The following is a 26,780-nucleotide window of genomic DNA, read 5'->3' as shown; positions in this document are numbered from 1 at the left end:
CATTGTATTCTGTGAATACCTCATTTTCTCCTGACACAGCCCCTCCTCATCCTCTTAAGACTGCCTGTCACTTTCCAGCAACCTGCAGCTGAGTCACCACACAGTCCTTTTTTTAAAAATAAAAAACACAACTACCCTTAAAAAAACCAAGATCAATTTCCTTCTGTTATATTTTGCCCAATGTGAAAATTTTACCTTTCTTCAAATGAGCAAATTCTGGTAAATCTCTGGGCTGCTTCTAGAAGCAACAGCAAAGGGAAATGCATACATGCATGGTGTTAGCCAGTGCTCACTTTTAGTCCCAGAAGGTCTGAAGGGAATGTCTTCAGGCCATGCTGTCTGTAACAGGTGATTTTTCTAGGTCACCTATAGGCATTTTAAACGTGTAATTTAAGCTTGGAAGCAGGGGCCAGTGCTGGCTGCAAAACGTGCCACTTGGAATCGCTCAGCATCTGCAAAGTGGGCATACAAGAGACAAAACCCAACCAACCGCAACGCGGATTATGTGATTGCTAATGATTAACATGCTCCTCGCTAACTATTTTATTTCCTGTCACTGCATATAGCCAGTGCCTTTAGGTTGTTTCTTTGGCTGTTAATTCACAGCACATTACCATGCTGCATTCATTCATTAGTGGCTGCTAATTTCCAACCCCCCAGAACTCTCAAATATGATTTATGCCCTTTGTACCACTCTAGTACCATTCTCCAGCAGGAAAATAGCAATTTTCCAGGACAAAAGCAAGTTCTGGAACACAGAGAAAGTAATGGTAAGAGAAGTCTCCAAATTGGTGTGAGGTCATTGAAGTTAAAAGTAAAATAAAAAGCCCATTGTACAGCAAGCACAAACCAGACCACACAACCCCCGCGCTTCCCCTCAAGGGCAACGCTCCCCAGAATGGGGTTGCAGTGATACGCTGATGCAGAGAGCACAAGTCCAACCGGGAGAGGGTGTCTGTGCCGTGTCCACCCCGAACCGAGCCACACACAAGCTGTGTGTAAGTGCAGTGTCTGGCCACAATGCATTATTTAGAGTCACTCCAACCTGGGGTACCCAACCAGACACAGAATCATTTCGGTTGGAAAAGACCTTTAAGATCAATGAGTCCAACCATTAACCTAACACTGTCACTAAACCATTTCCCTAAGAACCTCATCATCTGTGTGTCTTTGAAACCCCTCCAGGAATGGTGACTCCACCACCCTGGGCAGCCTGTTCCAATGCCTGACAACCCCCTCCGGAAAGAAATTTTTCCTAATATCCAATTTAAACCTCTCTTGGGGCAACTTTAGGACATTTCCTCTTGTCTTATCACTTGCTATTTGGAAGAAGAGACCAACACCCACCTTACTACAACCTACTTCAGCCTTTCACATAGTCATAGGTGCTGCAGCGACAGAGGCCATCCATGATGATTCTGCCAGACAAACTGCTGCTGCATAAAACAGGTTTAAGCACATATAATCTCAGGCAGTGCTGTAGGATAATTACACGGTTTGTAATCAAGCCTAGCTGAAAACCTGAGACAACTGCTGACACGAGTGCTAAGGATGCAGCAGAGTTCCTGTGAGTTCACATCAGCCAAACAGCTAGAGATGGAGATCGTCTGTCCTGGGAGCCCACTTCTGTTGTAGATGGTGTCTAGAGCAGAGCTATCTGGAACCACCACAGTGTGGTGCAGGCCTGCCTCCAATGGCCCTGGGAAACGGAAAAACAACACACACAAAAATAAATCAGGCAGCAAAAGGGATACTGACCTTTCTCCACATGGCACAAGTTCCTTGTAAAGGAGAAATCCCCAAGTCCTTGTTCCAGAAGAGAAAAAGTAAATCTAAACCTCCACCTCTTGTAATCCTAAAAGAAAAATGAGACAAGGGGAAAAAAGCTTGGAAGGGTTAGATCATATGACTTGTCTGCCCTTACTTTTCTGTGAAAAGGGCTGAATTATTAGTCATATGCTATGAAACCCTTTTGGAAAGGCCCACTGCATGTTTGCATTTCTCAGTCATGTCCTTTCTTACCTGGAAATGTTCTGGCAGACTGAAAGGGTCTTGTACATTTGCCCAGGATTTCTGGGCACTTGAACACCCCAAATCTGTGCACCAACCAGCTCCAGTGTTCTAGGCAGCATCAGTCCTGAAACCCACCTGACCACAGTGGTCATCACCAAGATACAGCCTTTCTTTTCTTCTGTTTCTGGAGGTTTTCCCATGAAATCTGTTTCTGTCTATGCCTATAAAACAGAATATAAAGCCATAGTTTATGCATCCCTAGGGCTGTTGGCAGGGTATGACCACCATCAGCCATTGAGGTGGAATGATTTTTTCTCCCAGGAGGAGCCCATGTTTTCAAGTATTTGCTCCTCAGCAGCCCCTACTGACCAGTCACATATTCCACACCAGGACTCATTTTTCCAAAATAACCTCATTTCATTAGATGCCCCATAGAAATTCTGGCCTTCTGCCCTCCAATTTGCCCCTATTCTATCTTATACATCATTCTGCACAGATAGCATTTTGCTTCCAAGCAGATGTCCTTGTGCTCCTATTTCTAAGAATAAAGATGAATTCTGGAAGCTTAACATTTCTGAGAAATCCTCCATAGTGGAAAGGTAGGTGGTGGGGACAACAGAGAGGAAGGAAAACTGAGTCATGAGAATAGCTATAAACAGCAAGGGGGAGTGGGGGTAGGAAAAAATCCAGTCAAAGACAGTAAAACTGGGGTTCTCTGCTGTAAGTACATTTTTCTTATATTTGGTGATTCAAAAAAAATCAACTTAAGGTTATTCCTTGGCATCAGACAAGTGCCAGTAGTATCTGCTCCGCAAGGCCAGCTAGAGCATTGAAATAACTCAGAGTAAACAGGTCTCTCTGGCACTGTGATTAAACATCCAGCGCTGCCCCATTTCTGCCCCCCAGGCCATCGGGTCCCTGTCCCAGCGATGCTGTGGGGTGCTGTTCTCCCCAGAAACTCTCTCTGCAGAGGGGCTGGGAGAAATGTGCTATGCTGTGAGTGACCATGAAGGTACAGGAGAAAACCCAGGCTCCTGCTGTACCACAGAGCTCAGTTCCTCAGATGGTCACTGGGTAGCAGTACAAAAAAGTAATTTCAGCATTACCTCCCCTGCTAGAGCAGTAGATGTAACCAGGAGCAGGGCAGAGAGCCAAGCAAATAACACAACCGCAGTAACAAGTGAAATCCAGCTTGTCTTTCTCTGATTGAGGTGGTCCTGCTGGGATAAATGCCTCAGCTCATCTCTTCTCCAAAACAGGAGCTGAAAAGTGGGTTAGATCCTGCTGCTGGCAGTGCTGCCTTTGGGGAGGTCGCTGCTAGGAGCTGACAAGTGACTGGAGGGATCAGAAAACATGAATGTTGCTTCCCACAACAGAGTTCACTGGAATCACTGTCTCTGCGTGGAGGAAGGCGGCGGGTGGCCTGGAGGGGTGGGAGCAGCTGGAGTTGGTACATGCAGAACCTCACGGGCAGCTTTGATCTTGCTGAACTCAGCTCCAAAGTCACCCTTGTTGGCATTTGTGTCCTTGTGTCACCTTTTCCTCGGGTGCACTGCTGCTATCTTTTTCCCCCAAGATGGTGAATATTTTCCCTCTTCCATCCTTAAAAACCAACACAGCATGCAGAAAGAAAGTTAAATTCAAATGCCAAACGCAAAAGCTTAGAGGTTTTAAGAACTGTTTGGTTTATGTAAGTACTTATTGGAAACTGGCACAAACATGTCACTATCGGCTCTGAGATACCACGGCAGATGTGACAGAGTGGAAAAGCCTCTTCCCTGCCAAAGTATTTGCTGGGGATGCGATAACAAGGTGCCACTGCACAGCAGTGGGTAAAGGTTCAGAGCAGAGAGGGGAAAGAGAGGAGGCAGCCAGGGGCTGGGCTGGACTCGGCGGGCAGGCAGCGAGCTCTTCTGCGCTGTCCTTACCTACAAACAGCGACAGCCCATCTTGTCCCTTTCTCATTCCTGTTCGAACGCTGTAAGCTCCTTCTGGCTTTTCTACGCACTTCTGGGGAGAGAATTCAATTCAGTATGCACATTTATAATCTGAACCAACACATGAAACTTAAGAGCTCCAATTCCAAACATTTGTACTGACAAACTTTCAAGGATCCCTGTCGTAATTCCCCCCAAATACTAACATTGTATGTTTTAGCAATACTGAGAGTTTTGCAAACACAGCAGATATTGAATACAATTTCAAATTAGATCATTTCACTAGAAATACTAAGGACATAAAGCAGCCTGTGCCCCACCCTTGAAAGATGCTCTTATTAGTTTCATTTCCGAAATGAGCAGCAGCTGGTTTTTTTGTAGCTAAGGGAGGATGGGGAAGTTTAGGCTGCATTCCCTTGTTCTCAGAACTCACCTGCTTTTTATCTCCTACCAAAGAAAATTCACCAAAAATTATTCAATACACACAGAAAACACATCAAGGCAATAACTGCATCTTTATCCTGAGATGGTAACAAGTCTCACGTGTAACCTCCCTAAGCACCCTTCAGATTCAAAACACAGTCTCAGTAAAAATCAATCCCTAATTGCCTGAAGGACAGATCTTAAGCCATGTTATCTTAAAAAACAAACTTAAACTGTGATTTATCTCAATAGCCTTTACTAAGTACATGTGAGTAAACAGGCTTGATCAGATAAGAGAAATGCTTTAACCATCCCAATGAGACCTCAGTTCCTTTCTCCACTCCCAGTTACTATCATCAGTTGCTATTTCACATCATGGTTTAAAAAGATACCTGGCACCTTGAAGTTGCCTTTAATTGTCTGTATAGTTTTGTTTTGCAATGTTTTCATCTTTGCCTTCCCAGAAGCCTCCTCAGGGATGACCGTGGGCCCCAGGCACATGTAGCTGCTTTCATCTATCGCAGCCAGCCCGCAACCCCTTGCCCGAGCCAGCCCAGCAGCGAGCTGCTTCCCTCCGCCCCCTGCAAACAGTGTTGCTTTTAGCTCATTTATCTGCCTATGGGGGTGATATGTAATCAGAGCAGGAGTCCTGATGGGAAATACAAAGTGATCCTTTAGAGCGGTTGGCTTTGAAAACCATTCTGGGTGCTGATCAAGCGAGTGTTACGGCTGTCCCTTAGGTTTGCTTTGCCCTCCACTCTGAGTCTGTCAGCACCAGCGAACTGGAAGAGCCTCTGGGATGTTCACTGGCCCATCTCGTTTTAGTAAAATCTAGTATTATTTGTGTCAGTGACACTCACTTGATGTGAAGGACACAGACCGGCTCATCCACCCCACTGTCCAGGGGACCCTGGTCTAGTCTTTCTATAGCACAAGAGACCAAAAATCCACATCTACTGACTTTGAAGAAGCAGGACCTTTGCTGTAGTCAGAGCCACCACTCTGAACCAAAATAACTAATGCTTCCGCTCCTGCATCTTTAATGCCAACAGAGCCAGAAGACTGAAAAAAACATTCACTCATTGCAAAACGTGGAGCCACTCCCTAAGTGCTAATTAATGACACCTGTGCAATAAAGCTGAAATGAGGTTTATCACAGGTCTATGCTCCCAACAGACTGAGCCTGCTGTGATCAGAGAGCCATCCCTTGGAACAACCTACACAACAGAAAAGGTCTTCTTGTTTAGTTACAAGCAGATGTGGAAATCACTTTATGTCCTCCTGGGCAATCTAAGCAATCCAAGCCTGTTAGCAATCTTCCTTTACTATAAGACCAAAACCAATAATTTCTTCCTGAGTTTTGATTCCAAAAATATGTTTTTCCATACAAAGAAGTCCAAGTAACTGGGTAACGTGGAGATCTCCTACAAGAAGGTGGATGAAATGCTGCAGAATTCAAGTCTATCCACAAAAAATAGCTGGTAGAAGGGCAAATACAAACCAAAAGGAGAAATGAAAGCAACCAGCAGATTGATGCAGGAATACCTATGATGGAGAGGGCAACAGGAAAAACACCCGAGCACATAGGGACAAAAAGGAACCCAGCACAAGCTCATTCTGCTCTGCTGACTGACATAAGCCTGACACTATCTGTTCCGAATCACGGCAGGATTAACTGGGTCAGTCCAGCAGATGCCAATGTCAACATCTTCCAAGATACATCATTTTGGTGGTTCACTTCAGAAGTAAGTTTGCTTTTAGAAAAAAATCATAAATAAATCCTTCATTCTGGGCAACAGAGTCAAAACCAACGGCAGGAAGCAAAGAGCCACAGAGGCAGCAGGTGTCTCACACCTCCCAGCTGCACCAAAAGCCAATTATTCTGGTTCTCACTGGCATGCAGGTGAACTCACGGCATCACAAACCTGAAACAGCACCAGCACGCTGAGAGCCCACACACATTCTCATCAGGAATACTCGGTCTTGAAAAATGCAACTATGGAAGCAAGAAGATGTCAGAGCTGTGATTAAGATTTTGACTTTAGGGTACTTACTCCAAGCCCCTCTTACTCGGTGCAAAATTAGTCAGGAATAAGACTTCACAGGCCAAAAAACCACATTTAATTCCTGAACGATGCAACTACTAGAACCATTTACTTGCCCAACAGAATGCCCAAATTTGCTCTCTTGTACAAGGCATTAATTCAGGTCTGGTATTTGGAAGGGCTGTAAAAGACACGTTGTCACACACCTGCTCCTAAAAGGAGTGGAATCCTAAGAATGAGCACACCAATGCAAGACAATTATCAGTTCTTGCAGTATTTAGCTAGAATAATGCAATATCTAAAATGAAAAAAAAAAAATGAAATTCCTTTGCTTAATTTAAACAGAAGCATTTAACAATGCCCTATTTCAGTGAATGTACTAATGTACTGAAATAATTATGAATCAATATAAGAACTACTTCCCAGACTTTCACACAGCTATTTCTCACAAAATACAGAAATAAAACCAAGTGACTACACATTACAGACGTTGTCACATACAAGGATCTGTTTATACATTAAATAAATGTTTTACCAACAAAAAATTGGACCAAAGCTTTTCAGACAAGCTATTCTGGGGGGCTGGGGAGTGATTCTTTACACATGATGCAACTTTCGTAAGTCCTGGAAGTTTGGAAAGGATTTTATTTTAGTGCTTAAAATACTAGTGTGTCCTGCCATATACTTCAGTATGAGAAATACAGCACTGATTATCTGGTAGGATTCAAGGGGAAAAAAATGCAAAATGAAATTTACCTTTCTGCTGCCAGTACTAACATTTGCCTTTCTTGTTTTTCCAGAGTTCAAGTAATGTGCCTGCAAACCCAAACGCATTGTAGGAGACTAAAGGGAGAGGAACCGCATCTGTGCTTTGACCACATGCTGAGTATTTGCAATACCGGACACAGGAACAATCTTACACAACCAACATACACAGAACAGTCACCAAAGATCCCACAGACAGGTTTCTCAGATCAGCAACTACAGTATTGGAAAATAAAGTATTTTGCTCAGAAAGAACACACAGGATTCATGTACGTCCTGTACATTCTTTATTAAAAAAAAAAAACCAACCAACACATACACAAAAAAAACCCCACAAACCAAACAAACAAACCCCACAAAACTCCCAAAAAACAAACCTAAAAATCTGGAGTGGAATGTAGGTAGCAATGCCTTTTATAAAAATCATTTTCCAAAGTACATAGGCTGCAAGAGCCTGAGTCAAGTAAATTTTGCTTACATGATTTAAGCTGCAGCCAGTTCTGCTTCATGAAACGAGCTTCTCTGAAGCCTGAATTGATAGCATGTGACATAAGCTTGGTATTGCCTCTCTTCTTACAATTAGCTTATTTTCAGAAATGAGTAACCTGGAAGTGTTTTCTTTCCCAGCATTATACATTTGAGCATCTTCATAAGCTGAGGAAAACTAAGAATGGGGAAAAAGGAGTAAAATAAAAATAACCTGAAATAGATATTTGCAAAGAAGTTACTAAGTTATGGAAAAAATAAGTAGTAGGTATATGAGCAAGCAAGGTGCATTTTTAAAAAAATTCAGCTTTCTCAGGAAAACAGCAGCTTAGTCCTCCCTAAAGAAAGCTCTGTGGAAAATGGAGTTAAATAAAACTCACAGTTCCCACTCCAGCCTACCTCCTTTGAAATATACATTCTTCCTTATATTTATTTATGCCTATTGCCCTCAATCATCCAGTCTCTAAAATGCTTCTCCATCGAGCTTCTGGCTCTCCAGTCACCGACATTTACAGTGGGGATGATTTTCTGTGGCTTCAACCATTGAACAAAACGCTTCATTTCCAGGTAACTGCTGTGTTCACTGTAAGGAATCCCTGAAATGAAACAAACCACAGCAATCTGTTAGTCTACTTAGTCTCTTGCCAAAATAGTTTTGTAAGCATTCCAGCTAAGAAATACTTTAGATAATATTTTTTTTTAAATTCATATTTGAGATCTAAAGTTTATAGCTGAGGTAAAATGAAACCCCAGATTTTCCTTATGGAAAATTACCCTGCATTAAGTTACCAAGTAATTCATCAGGCCAAACTGAGTGACACCGAGGGTTTGGTTAAATGAATGACAAGAGATTCAACTCCACCCACCGATAAGAACTGAGAGGAAGACCTACAGTTTCTCACAAATGAGTAAAGTATGGAATGAAGTCTTGGCTCTGGAGCTGCACTGTCACCAGCATCAGCTGGGCCAAGACTTCACCCCTGAAGTCTCTACCTGTATCAGATAAAAGCCTTTATTTGCACAAGGAGGACAGGAGCAAAATGTACCTAAAAATCCGCAGTGTTCTCAACTACTCAGTTCCCAGACCTCTCATGGAGAGACCATCTGTTCAGCTTCTCAATGAGTTATCAGAAAAGGCATTGGTTACAAAGAACAGTAGTTTGCAGAATACAATTATGAAAAGGTTCCACACAAAATCAAATGCACTGAATCTTTACCACACTTATACCATATATAGTGATCCTTCCTCTTGTCTGAGGTTTGATATCCACCAGAGAAAGGCAGGAATCAGAGTAGGTCCATCCAGTAGGTTTGAAAGCCAGAACTTGATCAAAATTCTCAGAAAACTTATACAAGTGATCTTGCAAACTCTGTGAAAAGAATATAGCATATACTTAATCCCATTAAATATCTTATAAGTCTAAAGGTTGGAGATTTCATAACGGAGAGACCTCAGGCTAAATTCTATTTTAAGGTTTTGATATTAACTCTTTTTATTTTAAATGCCATCAGCCTTGAAATTATTAATGATAAATATTACCATTTGCAGAGCACCTTGTACTTCAGCATCTCAATTGCTTCACCTGAATAAGCACATATTAATAGCTATGCATTACAGATCAGAACACATAAGGCATAATCCCATCTTCCTACAGAACTTGCTCTCCAAGTCATTGATTTCCTCCTCTCAGTGAGAAGTCAGCACTCTTGCAGTCAAATGGCGATACAAGATGGTGAAATCTGACTTCAGTGCAAAATCACCTGGTTAACGCAAAGTGCCACTGAGATCCTGAGATCTGCTTATGTCCAGAAGTGCTCAGGGTTAATTAAGCAAGCTACCCAACATCTCACAGCAATCCAGTGTGTGAGTTGAGTATTGCTCTGAGCACCAAACCATGTTTTACCACGTCCCCATTTATTATAGGAAGTAAACCACCTCTTATTTCTTTACTCAAAAAAATAAAAAAAGCTTGAAAAAGTTTCCACGTTGGCTAAGTTAGCCTTCAATGTTGTTTTATCTAGGATCGGGAAAAATATGAGAGGGAAGCATAAGGAATGTACAATCCTATTCCTGGATAAAGTGAAGTCAGTATTATTTCAAATCAAAATTAGGAAATCATTTTCATGTGTTCTGTATAAAAGCTTCAAGGCACATTGTCGATTTGAAAGCCCTGCAAGACCATAGAACTCAAAATCATAAACTTTATATTAGCAGCAGGAAATAAAATACAAAATAAGGACTGATATTGAAAAGGTGAGGAGATGGGGATAGATATGCTGTGATAGAACACTAACCAACTTGTCAGACACTTGAAAATTATTAAGCAGGGAAGCAGAAAACTGCCTGTGACATTGTCACACTTAATAGCACCTTCAGCATAATACCCAGTAGCAAAATACAAAATCCATCAAACTAGGTACATAAAAGAACAAAAAACCACTACCACAACACACGCTTCACTCAGCACCGGGCAGTATGGCCAGCTGCCATGGTTCTTAATACACTGCTAATCTTCTGTCCTCACTAGATTAAAGATGCAGCCGTAGTGGTCTAATTCTCCTTCACACTTCAGTTTAGGAAGATTAACGTAGTTTAAGGTAGTAATTAATATATTTTCTCCCCTTGTTTTAATTAGATCTAAATACAGCACTTCAAATACAATGATTACTATATTAACCAACGCTAATCTGCTTTCAAATTGTTACATATCAAGTGTGAAACATTCACATTAAGGATGTAATTTCGATCTCATCAGAAATTATTTGTGCATTTCAACCACAAGCAGTTCTGAAAATCTCACCTCAATGCGAGTACGGGCCAGTAGTGAGCTGAGCAGCAGAGGAGAGGTGCACAGACCTGAGAGCCCAGCTCTCTGCAAACCTCCCACTGCATATTCAAGTGGCAGGAGCCTCAATTTTTGATTGTTACAAAAAACTGTTTGTTGCAAAAGAACCACGCATGAATTTTAGAAAAGATGGCCTCTTTCCACAAAACAAGTTACTACTGTGCTTATTTATAACAAATCCACTTTAAATACACATTCCAATTTATTCTTTTATTTCTTTAGCGAACACTGTTCTAAACCTTCATCCTTTTAAAATTAAAAGGATGTTTCATTGCTAAATTGACCTCTTTCAATCACCACGACAGCCTGTTATCTACAGGGTTGCTGAAGTCAGCAGGACAGATTCCTTAAGGTAAGAGAAGACTCAAACATAGTTAAACAGTTAATTTACAATCAGCCCTAACACAAACTCATTTGGCTTATTCATGAACAGCTACTCATCAGTACACACAGCAATCCTCATAATGAGTAAATTCAAGTACAGCAGTGAAGCACCACGTCAATATCAAGCATACTTGAAAGATTGCAGCAATCCACAGTTTAGTTTTATAAATATTTTAATAAATAAAATGACACATATAAAAATCATATTTTTAAAAATGTATGTAGATGTCAATCCATTAAAAATACCCAGAACATTCATCTGAGCATGTAATCTCAGTTTGGTATCAACTCCTAATAAACAAATTCAAGAAAGCCAGAGCTCTACATTGGAAAAAAAAACAACCAAATGAACACAAAGAACCCCACACAATCCAACAACACAAAAAACTTACTCCTCTGCCACTGTATTTTTGCTGCTTCTGATCCCGTATGGCTTATTCTTTCTAGTTTTACCCTTCAAACTACACACATCTTAGCCAAACACTCAAGTATTGGTCTGTCATATGGCCTAGATAAAAATACATAAGTCTGGTGATACCTGGCCAGGTATTCAATATTACAAATGGGACTGCTTTCATTCTAACTACAGATCGAGACTACCTATATGAATTTATAAAGCAGAAAAGACATGCTTTTTTCTCAAATATGAACTTGTTTCTTCAACAGATTTTTGGGGCACTGACACAATTCCTGATGCAGTGATAGAAAACGGCCCAGAATTCAATATTCAAATAAACAAAGATAAAAGGTGATGGAAACATTCAGGCCAGATAGCAGAGTTTCCCTCACTGTGGCTGCATTTGTATAGAAATACAAATATCTTGACACAGATGGTTCACACAGAAAAGATAAATGCACCATACGTTGTCACCGAGTCTCTAGCCAAGTAAAAATCTCAGGTATAAGCACATATACAAAAAAAAAAAGTCAATCTGTCAAAAAAACATTCACTGATCCAACTGTTTTTCATGGTGGATTTAACACTATTATGGTCACTATTCATTTTTGTTTGCTTCAGTTCTAGGTAGAAGGTACCAACATTAGTCTTTAAACTCTGGTAACAGGGAAAGACAGAGAGGTTTCTGTACTTTTCTAAGCGCCTGTGACTTTTAGGTGAATGACGCTCCCTGCTGAATCAATACAGTGTTTGTCTATAAATCATACATGAACAGCTAAGCTAGTTGTTCACAAATAATAAAACAGCCGACTCCAAAATAAAAAAACATGCTTGATATTACTCCTGAAAATCAACATGGAGAAAAGCAGATTTCAGATAGCCTCAAAACTGCAATTAAACAGTTGGACAATGCCACCACAAGGAAAAAATATTCACAATATGAAGACTGCAAAAATACTTCTAAAATTCCTGAATAAGCAGTCAAAAAAACACCAACGTTATAAAAAAAAAAAAAAACAAAACCCAGGATGTTTTCGAGCAATCTGGAGACTCAATGATCAGGAAAAAAAAGAGACCCTGATCACAGCAGAAAGTCTGTTAACAAGGAAATATATGAAGGAGCATCTCAAAACCATGAACTTGTTTCCTTTCTACACGGGGTAGAAAGGGGAGATGTGGCATACAGGTTGTCTTGGGAGCAGTCAGCTATGGAAACATGAGAGCTTTGCTTGGGCACAGTTTTATCAAAGTTACTGCAAACAAGGCTTCAGTTGCGGTAAGCCCATGTACCTTACGCAGCTTTTTCGTTCTTTATCTAGAAACAGCGAAGTTTTTCAATAATAAAAGGCAGAAGAATCATGCATACAGTTCTTAAAACTATCAAGCCTCGAACACAGACGGGTTTCATTTACTCTATTAGTAAAAAGCATAAGGGGGAAAAAAAAGGGTATAAAGCTGGGGCTTCTAGGAGATAACTATAATATACCATCAGGATTTGGCTGTTTGCATTCTACTAAAAAGGCAACATCACACATGTACTCAATTTACTAGATAAGGACTGAATGTGAAGTTTTGACTGCAAACACTCCCATAAGGATTTCATGGATTTGTAGGCTCATAGCTGAAACTGTACAAGCAGGAAATTAGCCCGAATTAAAAAGCAGGATTGTGTTTTTGAATAGGGCTGGGGATCAAATAAAACAGAAGAGGTAGAAGAGACTCAGAAGATAATGAAGGCATTAGCATTTAGTGATGAGGATCATTAAAACTCTGTCTTTCCCAGTAATGAGCCAGTAACTTGGGACAAAACCTGTATAATCCCACACAAAACAAAAACACGCAACTGGGGACGACGACATCACGGTCTGTGAAAACAGGACAGTATAATTCATCGTTCTGTAACTAGAGAAAGGTTACAAGTAATCAGATAATTTATTCTTAAAAATATCTTTTCTAAGATCATGTTTACAGATGCTGCTGGAGCAGAAATAACACAAATTAACATGACCTCATCTTTTTTTTTTTTATAACGTTGGTGTTTTTTTGACTGCTTATTCAGGAATTTTAGAAGTATTTTTGCAATCTTCATATTGTGAATATTTTTTCCTTGTGGTGGCATTGTCCAACTGTTTAATTGCATGTTTAAGCATTTAACATTCTCCACATTTCACTGATACTAAATGCTACCTGGGCATTCACATAGCTACTGGCATCATGGGATGTTTAGCAGGCCCAGCTTAGATGGACACAAAATTACTGATGACAACATGAGAGCACATTCCAATAACTTCACGCATGAAATCAAAGCCCAAGTACAAAGGGCCATGACTCTTTCACTAGCACTCTCGATCACCAGACCATGGAGCCTTTAATTTTTCCTGGCCCTTTCCAGGGTCCAGACGTTGCTTCTGGTACTTGTCTAGAACCTCCTGTTCTCTGAGGTGAGACTCTGCACATGATACAACTGCCTTTCTCTGAGAAGTAAGGCTGTCCCGCCATCCTCATTGTATAACCACACCCTCTGCCTGAACGTCCGGCTATGTGAGCACGCCGTACGCGTGACAGCAAAATCATGTAGCAACCCAAAAATCTGCAGAAGAAGCTAAAATATGTTACTGCTTAAGACAACACAACACATTAAAAATAAATCCATACACATTTCCATTACTCATTTTCTGCCCACCATGGAAGAGATTATAGAACAACACTAAAACACTAAGATATTAAGTTCCATCTCCTGCAGCTCCCACCCAAATTGTAAAGCCTCTTTTTCTCCTTTTTAGGTCAATTCTGAGCTTGACCGGTCCTGCAGCTAAATACCGTCCTGCTCTCAAGGATTTGCTTGAGATGGCACAGCAGGCCTGAAGCAAAACAATAAATGAATCCAAGTCCATAAGGCATAAGCAACCACTGTTTTCCTTCCAGGTTACCTTTAATCTAGAGCCTGCTGCTTTGCCTTAATGTCATTCTGTATTTTGAAGTCTCTTTAGAAAAACTTTTTTTGCCCAGGAATTAGTCACCTTTTCTAACTAAGGAATTCCCACAAAAACTCTCAACAACAAAAGCCTCTTGTCTCAAATCTCAGCTGAAATGTGCATTTGAAGTCAACTTAGACAAAACGATGCCTTAAAATAAATTGATTTACTTCTTTTGCTACAAATGTTAGACTGTGTGTGGAAAAACTGAAGCATGTGTACATATGAGGTGTGTCCTTCACTCACTCAACGTGTGTATTTTTTTATGTGTGTGTTTCCACTGATTTTCAAGTATCCTTACCCCCCTGTAAATAATCAGAAGGACAATATTCTTTTAAAAGGTGAAAATATGATTATAAATACATGAAAACTGAACAGAGAAGAGCATGGAGAACCCTATTGCTCTTTTACCAAACACCAAACTGGAAGTTGCCCATGTTCATGTGCTGCCTCAAAACAGAGAGACTCACAGGCAAAACAATCTTTTTCATTTTTAACTACATCACAGCAGATAAAAGACTGGCTGGAAACAGGAGCTCCATGTCATGACATATTAATTGCTAACAGGACAGATCCTGCAGTCATTACATAAATCTACTTCAAAAAGGCCTGCAAAGAGCAAGCCTTCGAACAAACCTCGTCTTATCTTGTACAAGCATCGCATTGAAGTGAAATTACACTTTCTGTGCATCACGTTTGGAGACAGTTATTAATGTTTAATTGCATTTCATTTTCTGTGTATTGCTACACGCCAAAACTTTACTAAATAAATACCATGTGACACGAGCTTAAAAAGCACCAAACACAACACTGGTTGCAAGAGCCCAAGAGTAAGGTCAACCAGCAGGTTAATCAACAGACTTTGTTTTCTGAACTTACCTTAAAATTAATTTGCATCATGGGAAGAACATGAAGCAAAGTACCACCCCAGTCCACGCTGATGAGGGAATTAACAGCTGCTGACTCCAAGCACTGCAGCGTTTTGTACTTATCGCGGGACATACTTGCTTTTGAACCCAGAACTTCAGCAATTGCTTTAAGATTAATTGGGAAGAAATAAGACAAAGAAAATTTCAAGAGTTAATTTCTTGCTTGTTTTGGAGATTTTCCTAATTTCTGTGCTGGATCATTTTTACTATGAAAAAAATAATCTTACATATGATACAGTTTTCATATTCTAAAATTGAGAAGAGAAACCTGTAATTGCTGTTAAAAAAGCCTGGCTCCTACATTTTAGCATCAGAACTGTATATGACAATTGGAAAAAGAAAGAGAGCAGAAGTACATTGATAAGTTCCAAGTCATATTTCTTTCATAGAATGTTACTGAGGCCAATTGGTACTGGTTTCAAAGAAACCAGAAATGTGCTGCTTTTGGAACATGCAACAAACAGCTCATGTTTAAAGACAGACTAAATTTCAGTGAAAGTAAATTCTGTATTGATGACTAAATACACTCAAAAGCACAAATGGTACGCAACTGCCTGCTCTAGAGTTGGCATTTGGGAAATCGTGTTGATTCCTAATGCAGTAACCAGGTGAAGCATAGCACACAAGATTTCATTAACTAAGAAAAAATGTGTTCTGGTTTTGGGAATGCCTTGTTAAAACTGATTTCATGAAAACTGACTAATATAAATATTTAGGAAAATATGTAATACAAAACTGGAAGGAAAAACTGTTAGCAAAATACAAGTTTAACAATAACTATATCACTTCGCTGTTTCTTAACAACAGAAATTATTAACACAAATGTCATTAAGACCTCATTTATGTTTTTTTAATTGCCATCAGCAATTTTCTTACCACAATCAATTAAATAGGTCCATTCATTTAGTAACCAAATTTGCCTTCTGTATGTTCAGGGGGTTGTAAACATGGCAGAAAATTGTGTCTTTCAGAAAGTCAAAACTTATTGATTAGAAAACTAAAAAAGTAGCAATAGAATTACCATATATATTTAACTTATTTGACCATCAAGACTAAGCAACTCTTTCTATCTCCAAGAAAAAGGTCTTTTAACAGCAATTTGGATATTTATTTAGTTATTTTATCCAGTACACTTTTTTTACATACCTAAAAAAACTTTTTCTTTTCCAATGGAATACGTGCCACAGACAACTAGAGTACGTGGGTTTAAAGTAACTGTCTCAAAGGCAGTATTGACAGCAAACTGGATAACCTCTTGTTGAGAAGGAAAAGTGTATTCCGGACTACAGTATCTAGGGCATGGAAACAAGACACACACTTCATTACACAAGATGGAAGACATCTGAATTTATCAAGGCCCTCAAAACTGCATGCATGGAATAACAAAGTAATGAAAAAGATGTAATCCTTCCCTGTTATTTCAGTCTACTTGCAATCTATTTCTTAGAAATCACTGAGGTACCCAGAAAAAAATTGTTGCAATAAAGTTTACATTGAGTATATCCATCTTTTCTCTACAGCTATTAACTTGTATAACACTGACACTCAGTTCTGCATTTTTTCTCTATAAATACTGAGCGCTCTTTCAAGCTAGATATTTGTATCACATACTAATTACATCCTTATGTCTATTTTTAGTCATGCATACAAAGCATAACATAATGTATAATTCATTTGCAGAAACATATGGAACAGAAATAAAAGGCTGCAGCTGGGCATTAGTCATCATACGCAGAAAAATAATTTTATATACATGAGTCAGAGACAGGTCTAATGAAAACCTGGACAACTGACTTAAGCATTTGGCATTCTTTCACTCTTTGAATTCCTCTGCACTCCTTTTCATAACAGTTGAATCCACATAAGACCAGTGTTCCATAAAACTTTTGTTTCAGAGCTGAATGCAATGCATCAATTTGACACCCAGAATTCAATACCACTTATAAAAAATAAACCCATCTCAGCAAATACCTTAGCATCTTTTCCACTACCCACTTTTGTTCTCTCTCATGTAACAGCATAGCAATTGAACGAGTTAGACATACAGGGACTTTCAATACATATCTGATTTTATAGAAGACTAAACAGAGCTAACAATTGTTAAAACAGTAGTGTCATTTATACTTACATTTATTTGGCTCATATAAAGTCTTACTACACTGAAAAGAGGGTTATATATTAAACAAAAAAAAAGTTAAACATAACTTACGTGGTATCGAGGTAAAGGGTGTGGACTTGTTGACCAACCAAAGCAGGGTAGCGCTCCATAGAAGGATCTGCCCTGAAGTCTCCTGTGTGCAGAATAACTGTTCCACTGGGTAGACAGAAAAGGATCATTGTTGCGCCTGGACAACTGGAACAAAGAAAAAGCCCACCCAAATGTTGTTAGTTTTCCATACTGATAAGCTGCCTTTTGAGATATGCCACCCCTCAGTAGCAGGAAGATGCACAGAACAGCTTTTTAAAATCACAGCTACTATGCAGCCTAATTTAGCTAGAAATCCCCAATTTCTAAAGGAATTCTAAAGCCAACCTTATGGCTATAGAAAATCTAGACTTAAGTTCTCAGTTGAGATGGAGGGGGTGGGGGGGAAATCACACCACCAATAAAGTAATCAAGCATTAACGGCTCTTTGGGATGCTCAGTCTTCTAGGCATGACAAAGATGCTAACTCAGCTGCAATCTCAGAGGTTCTATTATTTGATTTAAAGAGGAAACAGCACACCAAAGAGAAGCAGCATTCCTATTCAGGAGGAACAGAAGTGTGTTACTGCAGATGCATCTTCATTCCTGCAGGACTTACTGAAGCATTTCCTTTTAAATTTTATTTGCAGACTTTAAACATTATCCTCCATCCAGAATTCCCTGGTTATAAATACAATTCTCTTATTGGCCACAGCAAATCCATTGCACCTTCTGCAGTTCCTCGCCAAAGCTGTCGTAAGGGCAAGTGCTCAGACTGGAAAACCAGAGCAGGACTATTTTGGACATGAATCATCTGTAAAGGGTAAATGAAATCTCAAAAGAGGAAAAGCTGGCATGAATCAGAGCTAAAACAATGACCTCTCCAAAAAGCTGAACTTTGTACCTAAGGTTTATACGCATTTTAAATTGAACCAGAGGATCATAGAGACAAACAGGAAAAATAAGAAGTGGCCAAATTACATAAGCAACAAGGCTTCCTTCATTCCCAAAAAGGGTTCTCAAAGGACTTCATGGAATCTTATCTCTCCAACTATAAACAAATCTTAAGATAAGTAATATTCAAACCAGCTGTGACACAGTGCTGCATTTCAATATATACTTCAGGGAAAGGACTTGTCCTCTAGCCCATAGCCAAATAAGGCACCAAGACGCAGAATGGCAAGAGCACAGGCCTGGAAGTCAGGTGTTACTTAAATTTAAATCCAGCATTACCACACAGTGCCAGTGTAACATGGGACAAACATCTCACCCTTTCTTACTGAATCCAGCAGAAGTCTTGTTGCACATTTCAACAGGCTTTTCTTTAAAATTCAATTTGCAAAATGTTGGCTGGGTTTTGTCTCTCCCAGGATGCAAAGCACATTTTTCTTTAGCTGATGATTTCACTATCTTCAGTTGCAGTTACAGACACCTAACACATTTGATAGTCAAATCGAAGTTGTTCCCAACTAGACACCAAAAACTAAAGTGTCCAGACCACTAGAAAAATCATTCAATCTTTCAACAAGCTTAAAAATTATCAAGCTGTGTATGGTTAATACAATGTACTCATTACAACAACAAAAAAATAAAGCTAAAATTATCAAAAATTATAAAAAAATAACTCTCTTATTTCAAAAGCTAACTACTTGCAAGAAATTAGACTCATACATGCCTAATTCACTTCCGAAGTGAAAATGCATGTTACTAAGCCAACTCAGGAATGTGAAGTATTTTCATCCTTTTCTCAGATCCAGTGAAACCTAAAATCATGAGAACATAATCTCTATCTGTAGAGCTATTTATCTTCAATATTCTGTACATACAAATATTTCACAACAAATGTAATGATACATACTGATTGGCATCGAGCAACAACACTTTGATCCCATTGACTATGCACTCTGTGTCCATCGGCAGCACATGGATGTACTCCTCTTTGACTCGAAGTTTGGCCTTCACCAGGTTGCCAGTAATCTGTAACAGGGAAAGGATTTAATATGGAATAGGAACAAAATCTAAAAAAAGCCTTTGTTTATTTTAGAAAAAAGGCTCTCAAAGCCAGACTGTCTGGCTTAGAGAGAAACTATGAGATCCTGGGTATAATCATGCCTTTCAGTAGCATTTCAAGCCTCAAAAAGCAAACTGAGAAAAAGCTGTTTTAAAAAAGAAAACTTTTAGAAGCCTGTCAACAGGTTATGGATTGGAATCAGAGAGGAGGCAAACTGGAATTCCCCCTGGAATAACATCTGTTACAGACTGCCAAGTCAATAAGAGGAGGTGTGTGGAGCCTTCTTTAAACAACTGAGGAAATTTCCAGGTCGCAGGCCCTGCATCTTAGCACACAGAACTGCAGTCAGGCCAACACCTACTGCAAGGGCAACACAGGACACGAGCTTTCCAGGAGACTTCCAGAGTAAATCAGAAAGAGATTTTTGATACAGGTTCTGGATGGGTTGATTAGGCAAGGTGCCCTACCATGTTATGAGTAAAGAAGTGTTGTTTGGACATATGATAGCTAATGGTAGCAGCAGCCTGAAGCACGCAACACACAGGACCCAGCTAAAAGAACTCCATTTACTGAATGAGGAGAAAAGATGGTTTCAGTGGAATCTAAATTCAGACTTCCATCATTTGAATAGAGTTATAGAGAAGATGGAGACATTCCTCTCCATGATGCACACACAAAGAACAAGTTGCAAAAATGGATATTTCAATTGTATATTATGAAAATATTTCAGAGTGGGTAAGCACTGCAACAGGTTGCAAGGAGACATAGTGGAATCTGTCCTATTTTAAAAATTTGACCGAATCACGCTCTCTGCAGTTTGATCTAACTTTGAAGTTGGACCAACATTGTGCAGGAGATGAGACCATATGGCCTCTAGAGATCCTTTTAAACCTGAATTTTTTCATGCTATCTAGACAGGGAAGTTTCACTAATCTTCTTCTTATCAGTCAAATCAGGGTAAGAATTTCTTAGAAGGGAAATCCAGATTCTCCTATTCACATTCACTGTGCCTAATTGACCCAACAACTGACTCCCTGATCTCCCATTTACTTTCATCAGTATAAAAGTGATTGCAATTGCATATGGATTTGATAACCTCTAGTAATCTTGAAAGGCCTTACCTTATTACAATAGATTGGAAATGCGAAGTTTTTTGTTAGCCCACAATAGTGATCAGAGTGAAAATGAGTAAGGAAATAAGCTGTGCAGCCTTCAATTTCTCCATACTGGAAGGCGTCAACTGTAAAACCCGTTCCTACAGCAAAATGGGAAGAGAAGTGAGTCAGTAAACGCGCATAGTTCAGAACTAGTTCCTAATTAGAAGTTCCTTTTGTTCTTTTTTCTTTCTTCCAAATTAAGAGGGAATACAGTTAAACTCCACACACTTGAAGGAGCCATTTAAAGATGCACATGGTTTCTGTATCAGTAAACAGTCACAAAAAGGATTTTCACTTATTAAAATAAAAGCTTAGCAAAGTGTCCACGAACAAATACTTCCATAGGTCTTCCAAACATCTGCTGTTCAGCTGCTATTGTATACACAGGACAACTAGTTAAGCAAATAAAACACATTTATCTGCATTCAGCTGGTATTTTTGAAAGTTCATGTAGATTAAAAACCAGTATCAACGTCATAACACAAAATAAAACAGGTAACTACGGCTTAACAAAATGCACTTTGTAATCAAACTTCAATTTCTCAATTATTCTACACTTGACATTTCTCTTAAAATATGCTACCATGTCATTAACAAGAAAGCAATCTGGGGGTCTTTCAATGTATCTGCTGACATCAAATGTGACCGATTTGCCCTTGTATGCTTTCAGTGAGGTGCTGTTTGCATAAAGATGTTGCACAAAACCAGCTGTATAGAAAATAGCCCCTTTCTCTACAAACGTAATTTTTTAAAAAAGGCAAACTTACTGACAAATGGTCCTTTCACACTGGGTTATACTTTCTAAAACCACCAAATAGTGCAGAAAAGTAATTCATCTGGTAGCACTAAGATATTTTTTTATTTTATGTTACACGAATTTCCCACATCTTCTATAAGAACCAGAAAAAGTTTTACTTACTTGAAGCTAGAACTTCAAGTATTTGCAATTAAAAAAACCCCAAAAAAACAGCAAACCAACCAAAACCAAACCCGTAGCTAATTAAAAATCACAAACCAAAAAAACCCCAAGTGTCTAAGAGGAAACAGATCGAAAATTTCATGGATGCTAAATTCTACTAGGCCATAGGGACAAATACATATCATTAGTAACACAGAAAATACAGTCAAATATAATTCAGATATAGTGACAAAAATCAGAATAAAGATAATATAGATAATAACAACGCAACTTTAAAATTGCATTGTGGGCACAGCAGTCTGCTCTTCAAATTTATTATATGTGGAAAACTCTCCAAGCCCATGGAACCCACAATAACTGGTAAAGAGAACTGAGAGGATTTGAAGCTTTCTAAGCCACTGATCCATCATCCTGTGTTTTATGTGATTGCTTTATGAGATTCTGAGAAATTCTTGGTTGTTTCCTTAGTTAAAACTCTTCTGCTTGGTTCTCATTTGTTTCCACAGTTGTAGTACGTCATATTTCTAATACTCATGAATTTCAAACATAAAACTAAACTCGATCTTAAGCTCAGTGTAAGGAAAGAATTGCTATTGACAGCTCTCTTTTCAGGCAGAACTGAAGCAACATAAAATATTAAATACAGGAATTAGGAATCAATATTAACAAGGGATATATTCAAAATTATTTAAGAAAGGAGATCCATCTTTCAATACTACTTATGGTTTTTACTATATCAAAAACATGCAAAAGTCAGTCCTTGAAATAATTTATCTGAGATAAATATTTCACTGTACTTCACTAATTAAGCCATCGCTGACCTTCTCCTGAATATCTGCACCTACACAAGATTTTCTCAGCTTAGATAGGGGAAAGAATTCATTATGAGCTGCACTCTAAACCATGAAGAGTGAAGGATACTGAATCCTAAAATTAGGAAAAAAAATACAGCTCACGCCAAAATTTGTTAACCTCTACAAAAACCAAGAGTTTTCTCTCTTACCTGGTATTTTCTTGTAGAATGGGCAGTGTTTTTTTCCTGTGCCTTCACCTGCAACAGGTAATTTTTTTAGCTTTTTTCTCCATCTTCGTTGGCCACCAGAACTTACATTTGCACAGGCTCCATTTGCACTTGAACTTTCTGTAACTGCTCCTACATCTTCCACAGACCCTCCTGCTTTCCTTTTTCCCTGTCTGGGCCTCTTTCCATTGGGAGTTACTGAACTTGGTATCTGATTTCCCTGACTCAAACAAGTCTCTCCTTCGCTTTCCTCTTTTATTTTGGGTTTTAACCCAAAGAAAACACCAATGTCCATTTGTTTAAGTTCTTTTGCAGAACCGGACTTGGCATTCATACTTGCTAAAGAAAGAGATGACCCTGTTTTAGAGGTGGGGCTGGGAAAGCACACAGCAGCTGTATTAAGATTTCCTTCTTTCTCCAGTACTGACTGCAAACTCTCCCGATGAGGTGCTTTTTCGACTGCGTCGGCAATCATTTTATCTGCATTAGTTAAAGTGTTACTTGGGTCCCTCAAAACATTACTTTTCTGTGTCAGAGGAGACCCAACACCTCCTCTGACTAGCACTGATGAGGTCTCAGCAAAACTCATGTATGCAGAATCCAAAGCACCAGTATCTTCTGACTCTGTGTTTCCTGCTTTAGCAGCAGAGGAAATGAATTCCAGCTGTTCAACATCCTCACAATTAAGAGGAAAAGAGGATCCACTGGGTAGTGCCTCTTGCTGATGATCTACACATGATGAATTACAAAACTTGCTGTTCATGAGATGCTGAGAAACAGTCTTCATACTGTGATCTAGATAGTTCATTGTATTCATTTCCTCACAGTGTGTTTTTTTAGTTACGAAGTTTCCCATTTTGGTGAGCTCATACTGAGGCTTCTGGTTTAAGAAAAGTTCATTAGGTGTTTTAAACACCACAGAATTAGATTCTTCATCTTCAAAGTTCTGGACTTCGAATAATTTATTTTGTGATAATTTTACTTTCTTCTTCTCTTCCTCGCTTTCCTCTTCACTTTCCTCAAAAGTACTCAGTGGAGAATAGGAAATTTCACAATCACTGAAGTCAGCTTTTGACTGTAGTAGACTTGGCTGACTTGTATCTTTCTGACTACAAAGATCTTCTGTTCCACTTTCTTGAGAGGCTGCAAAGTCATAAAATTCAAATTTACAACTATTATCTGTGGTTTGCGTAAGCTGACCTGTCTGTTCAGACTTTTGAATATCTGCAAAAGAGGAAGTACTTTTACTGATTATATTTAGAGACTTCATTTGTGGTGAACTCTGTACCATCAACAAAGAGGCGTCATTTCTGACATTTTTTACATTATTAGATGGTTTCTCATTCTGTGAAATTTCTGCATGACTTGGGGAACAGATGGGCTTTACAGCAGTAGAATGTATCATCTGCTCTTCCAAAGTGCTTGCTGAAGAGTCCCCAAGATAATCCCCTGCTCTGCTTGCTGCAAGTAGAAAATGGCTATAGCGCTTGTAGTGGGATGGGATAGTGGAATTGCACAGTAATCCATCAGGACACTCTATGAAAACAGTAAAATGGAAAAGTAATGTTAATATATTTGCAAATACAGTTGGCATAATTATTTAAATAAAATTTTCACATGACACACGATTTAGAAGCTTTTTCTTATAAACGCAAATAGTGGAGGACAGATGGCACAAGCAAAAACTAGTTTTCAAGATGCCAAGACCTCCTGCCCTGAGCTAGCTAGAAATAAGAATGGTCCAACCTAAACCAAAACAGCTGCTGCTAACACAGCACTATACCTGAATTAATACAGTCCTCTAACAAGAGTACTTAACCCTGTTGCAATGCTGTGCCAATGTAATCATTTGGCTTCTAGTTTAGAACTGTCTCACATTCAAACAATGAGTTCAAATCAGTAGCACCAGAAAAGGCCAGTAGATGGGTTTCAAAACAAACCAAATCTCGATTCTGAATCAATGTGAAAGTCCATTTCAAATTGTCTGCTGGTTACATATTACATTAAAACCAAAACAAACAAACACACACAAAAACCAAACAAAAACCAAATCAAACAAACAAACCCAACAAACACAATACATAGGTCATGTATTCACTGCTGTGAAAAAAGTATTCACAATTCAGGTGCCAGCAAAACGGCTGCATCTGTTCCCTAAGCCTTTTTTGCTGAGAGTTTGCCAGCCTAACTTCTGATGATTTAAGGCGAATGTATCAATCAAACAGGATTTTTAATCTGTTAATTATAGAAGTAAGAGATGGAAATGAGGTGTTAGCACATTTGCCTTAAATTAGAAGTCCTGCCAAAATCGGGATCAAAAGGCTCACATTTTACTGTTCCGAAGAAGAAACTTCAATGAAAGTTGCAAAGATGAAAAGCAAAGTGACCGCGTTACCTAAAACAACCTTTACTTGAGTCTACTGACTGTATGCTTTCCTCTTTTCAAAAGTTATAAGGTACATTAAGAACATAAGTGGGACACCTGGATCTGTTCAGACATGTATTTCCCCACATGAAACTAGCAATTGGAACGAGTCAGTTTTATTCCTCTTGTACAGAACTCAAAACAAAACTGCGTTGTTTTATGATACAGAAACGTTCATGTATAATTCTGTATAAAAATTTCTAAAGCATAATGAATCAGAACTAACATTTCAAATAAATTAGCCTAACAGACTGATTTCAGCTTCCAACTGTCCATACACAACTGGAGAAGTTGCACAGCAACAGAGATACACAATAATAAAATTTATACCTAAAGAGAAATAAATTTGGTGTCAAACATAGCCTCTTAATTGAAGGGGGGTTAACTTAGTCATTGAAACAGGTTCCATCATTTTAAAAAGGTAAATATACACCTTCAATTCCTTCAATAAACTACTAAAACTGGAGCTTGATAAACAACCATGAGTCTTTATTGCTATTCTACAATGTTTCGAGATTGGATTCTGATATGAGATTTTCATGCCAATTTCCACATTCTTCACAAAGAACTGAAAATATTCATATGAAAAAAATACTGACAAATAATCAGTGATAACATTCTAAAAATCACACCAACTACCATCTCAGATTTTGAACTAAATATGAAGATCAAAGTTTACAGCAACACTATTTGAGCAGTCTTTAACTCTTCTCTGAAGGCTTCTTTCTTACCCTATGCATATTCATACCTTTTTGAGTGGATCCTGGAGTATCCAAACATTCAGCAGCGTGCCACCGAGGTGTCTGGACCAATAGCAAAGAGAAAGGCATCTGGCAGCTCGGGCAGTATCCATCAGGAACAGGCTTAGCATTTTGTGAGCTTTGCTCCGTCAGGCTACTCACGCTTTCCTGGGAGTGCACACTGCTGTCATCTTTACATTGATCTACATCTGGATTTGGCCTTGATTTCTGCTCGCTTTTCTGAAGATCATCAGGTTTTTCTACAGATGTTTTTTTATTTCCATTTCTCTTTCTTTTTGGCCTGCACTTGCCATCACCTACTTTCTGCACAGGTGTAGAGATGCTCTCTGAATTACTCTGATGCTTTTGCTTCCTAATAGATTTGTACTCCCAAATGTCCTCTTCCAATAAAGCATCTTCAGACATGGCAACACATGAAATATTCTGCTTGCTTTTAAATAACAGTTCACAAATCTACCTTTTCTTCCTCTAATATGTTCTCTCTTTCCTTGCGCCTTCACTACCTGCAGAAAAGCACTTGAACTCCATTTTAAATAAGCAATACTGGGCCACAAACAAGAGAGTAGTCCGTGATGGGACAGAAGCATGGTGGATACTACCCTAAAAATAATTTAATGAGCGTCTCTTTCAGTATTTGTAATTACTCCTGTTAGACAAACCCCGAGCCTGCAGGATGCAGAAAGACTTGCAGGGTGAGCCATTGCCTTAAGTTATCCCTCTCGTAAGCACCTAACCCGGCCTCGGAAGGTGAAGCCCGGTTCCTCTGATCTCCACCTCACTGCAGAAGAGTTCGGCTGCGGGACCGTTGCCGGGAGTCCCTGCACGGCGAAGGCCGACACCGGCACGGCACTGCCGGGAGGGGCCGCGCTCCCCACCGCTGCCTCCCCGGAGTCTCCCGCCACGGGCACCGAGGGCCGCTGCCCCGCGTTGCCGCCACAGGTACCGAGGCCGCCGCCTCCCGACCTGTCCCGCCGTTCCCGAAGGCCGCGGGCTCCTCCTCCTCAGCGCCTTTTCCTCAGCTGTTTGCCGCCGCGGCAACGCATTCGCTTCCGCAGTTTCGTCACCGTGTCTGTCGCACAACTTTCCGCACCCCACTCAAAA

The 26,780-nt window shown here is 39.4% G+C and overlaps 1 protein-coding gene and 1 long non-coding RNA gene across 4 annotated transcripts; both read right to left on the bottom strand.

Moving 5' to 3' along the window:
• Positions 1 to 1,563: 1,563 nt before the first annotated feature.
• LOC135579750 (uncharacterized) lies at positions 1,564 to 7,237 on the bottom strand. 2 transcript variants are annotated; one of them, XR_010473430.1, is made up of 5 exons: positions 7,175 to 7,237; positions 6,299 to 6,369; positions 3,942 to 4,023; positions 2,149 to 2,234; positions 1,564 to 1,699 (listed from the first exon to the last, which is right to left on the bottom strand). It is a non-coding gene; the product is annotated as an uncharacterized LOC135579750 (long non-coding RNA). The 2 variants fall into 2 exon arrangements; XR_010473429.1 differs by lacking the exon at positions 7,175 to 7,237 and having other exon boundaries at positions 6,299 to 6,418.
• Positions 7,238 to 7,447: 210 nt separating this feature from the next.
• On the bottom strand, positions 7,448 to 26,692 carry DCLRE1A (DNA cross-link repair 1A). Of its 2 annotated transcripts, none has more exons than XM_005508181.3 (9): positions 25,667 to 26,692; positions 22,476 to 24,029; positions 20,518 to 20,651; positions 19,244 to 19,362; positions 17,410 to 17,553; positions 16,347 to 16,492; positions 15,151 to 15,305; positions 8,898 to 9,039; positions 7,448 to 8,265 (listed from the first exon to the last, which is right to left on the bottom strand). In XM_005508181.3, the coding sequence occupies exons 1-9, from the start codon at positions 26,082 to 26,084 to the stop codon at positions 8,099 to 8,101; spliced, it is 2,979 nt and encodes a 992-aa protein (XP_005508238.2). In that variant the 5' UTR covers positions 26,085 to 26,692; the 3' UTR covers positions 7,448 to 8,098. The 2 variants fall into 2 exon arrangements, with proteins under 2 accessions (XP_005508238.2, XP_021151129.2); XM_021295454.2 differs by having other exon boundaries at positions 8,887 to 9,039; positions 25,667 to 26,571.
• Between the last annotated feature and the right edge of the window lie 88 nt (positions 26,693 to 26,780).

The sequence above is a fragment of the Columba livia genome, chromosome 6, assembly GCF_036013475.1.
Source record: "Columba livia isolate bColLiv1 breed racing homer chromosome 6, bColLiv1.pat.W.v2, whole genome shotgun sequence".
Lineage (NCBI taxonomy): Eukaryota > Metazoa > Chordata > Aves > Columbiformes > Columbidae > Columba > Columba livia.
The sequence above is the reverse complement of the archived record's forward strand: the minus strand, read 5'-3'. Positions and strand labels throughout refer to the sequence as shown.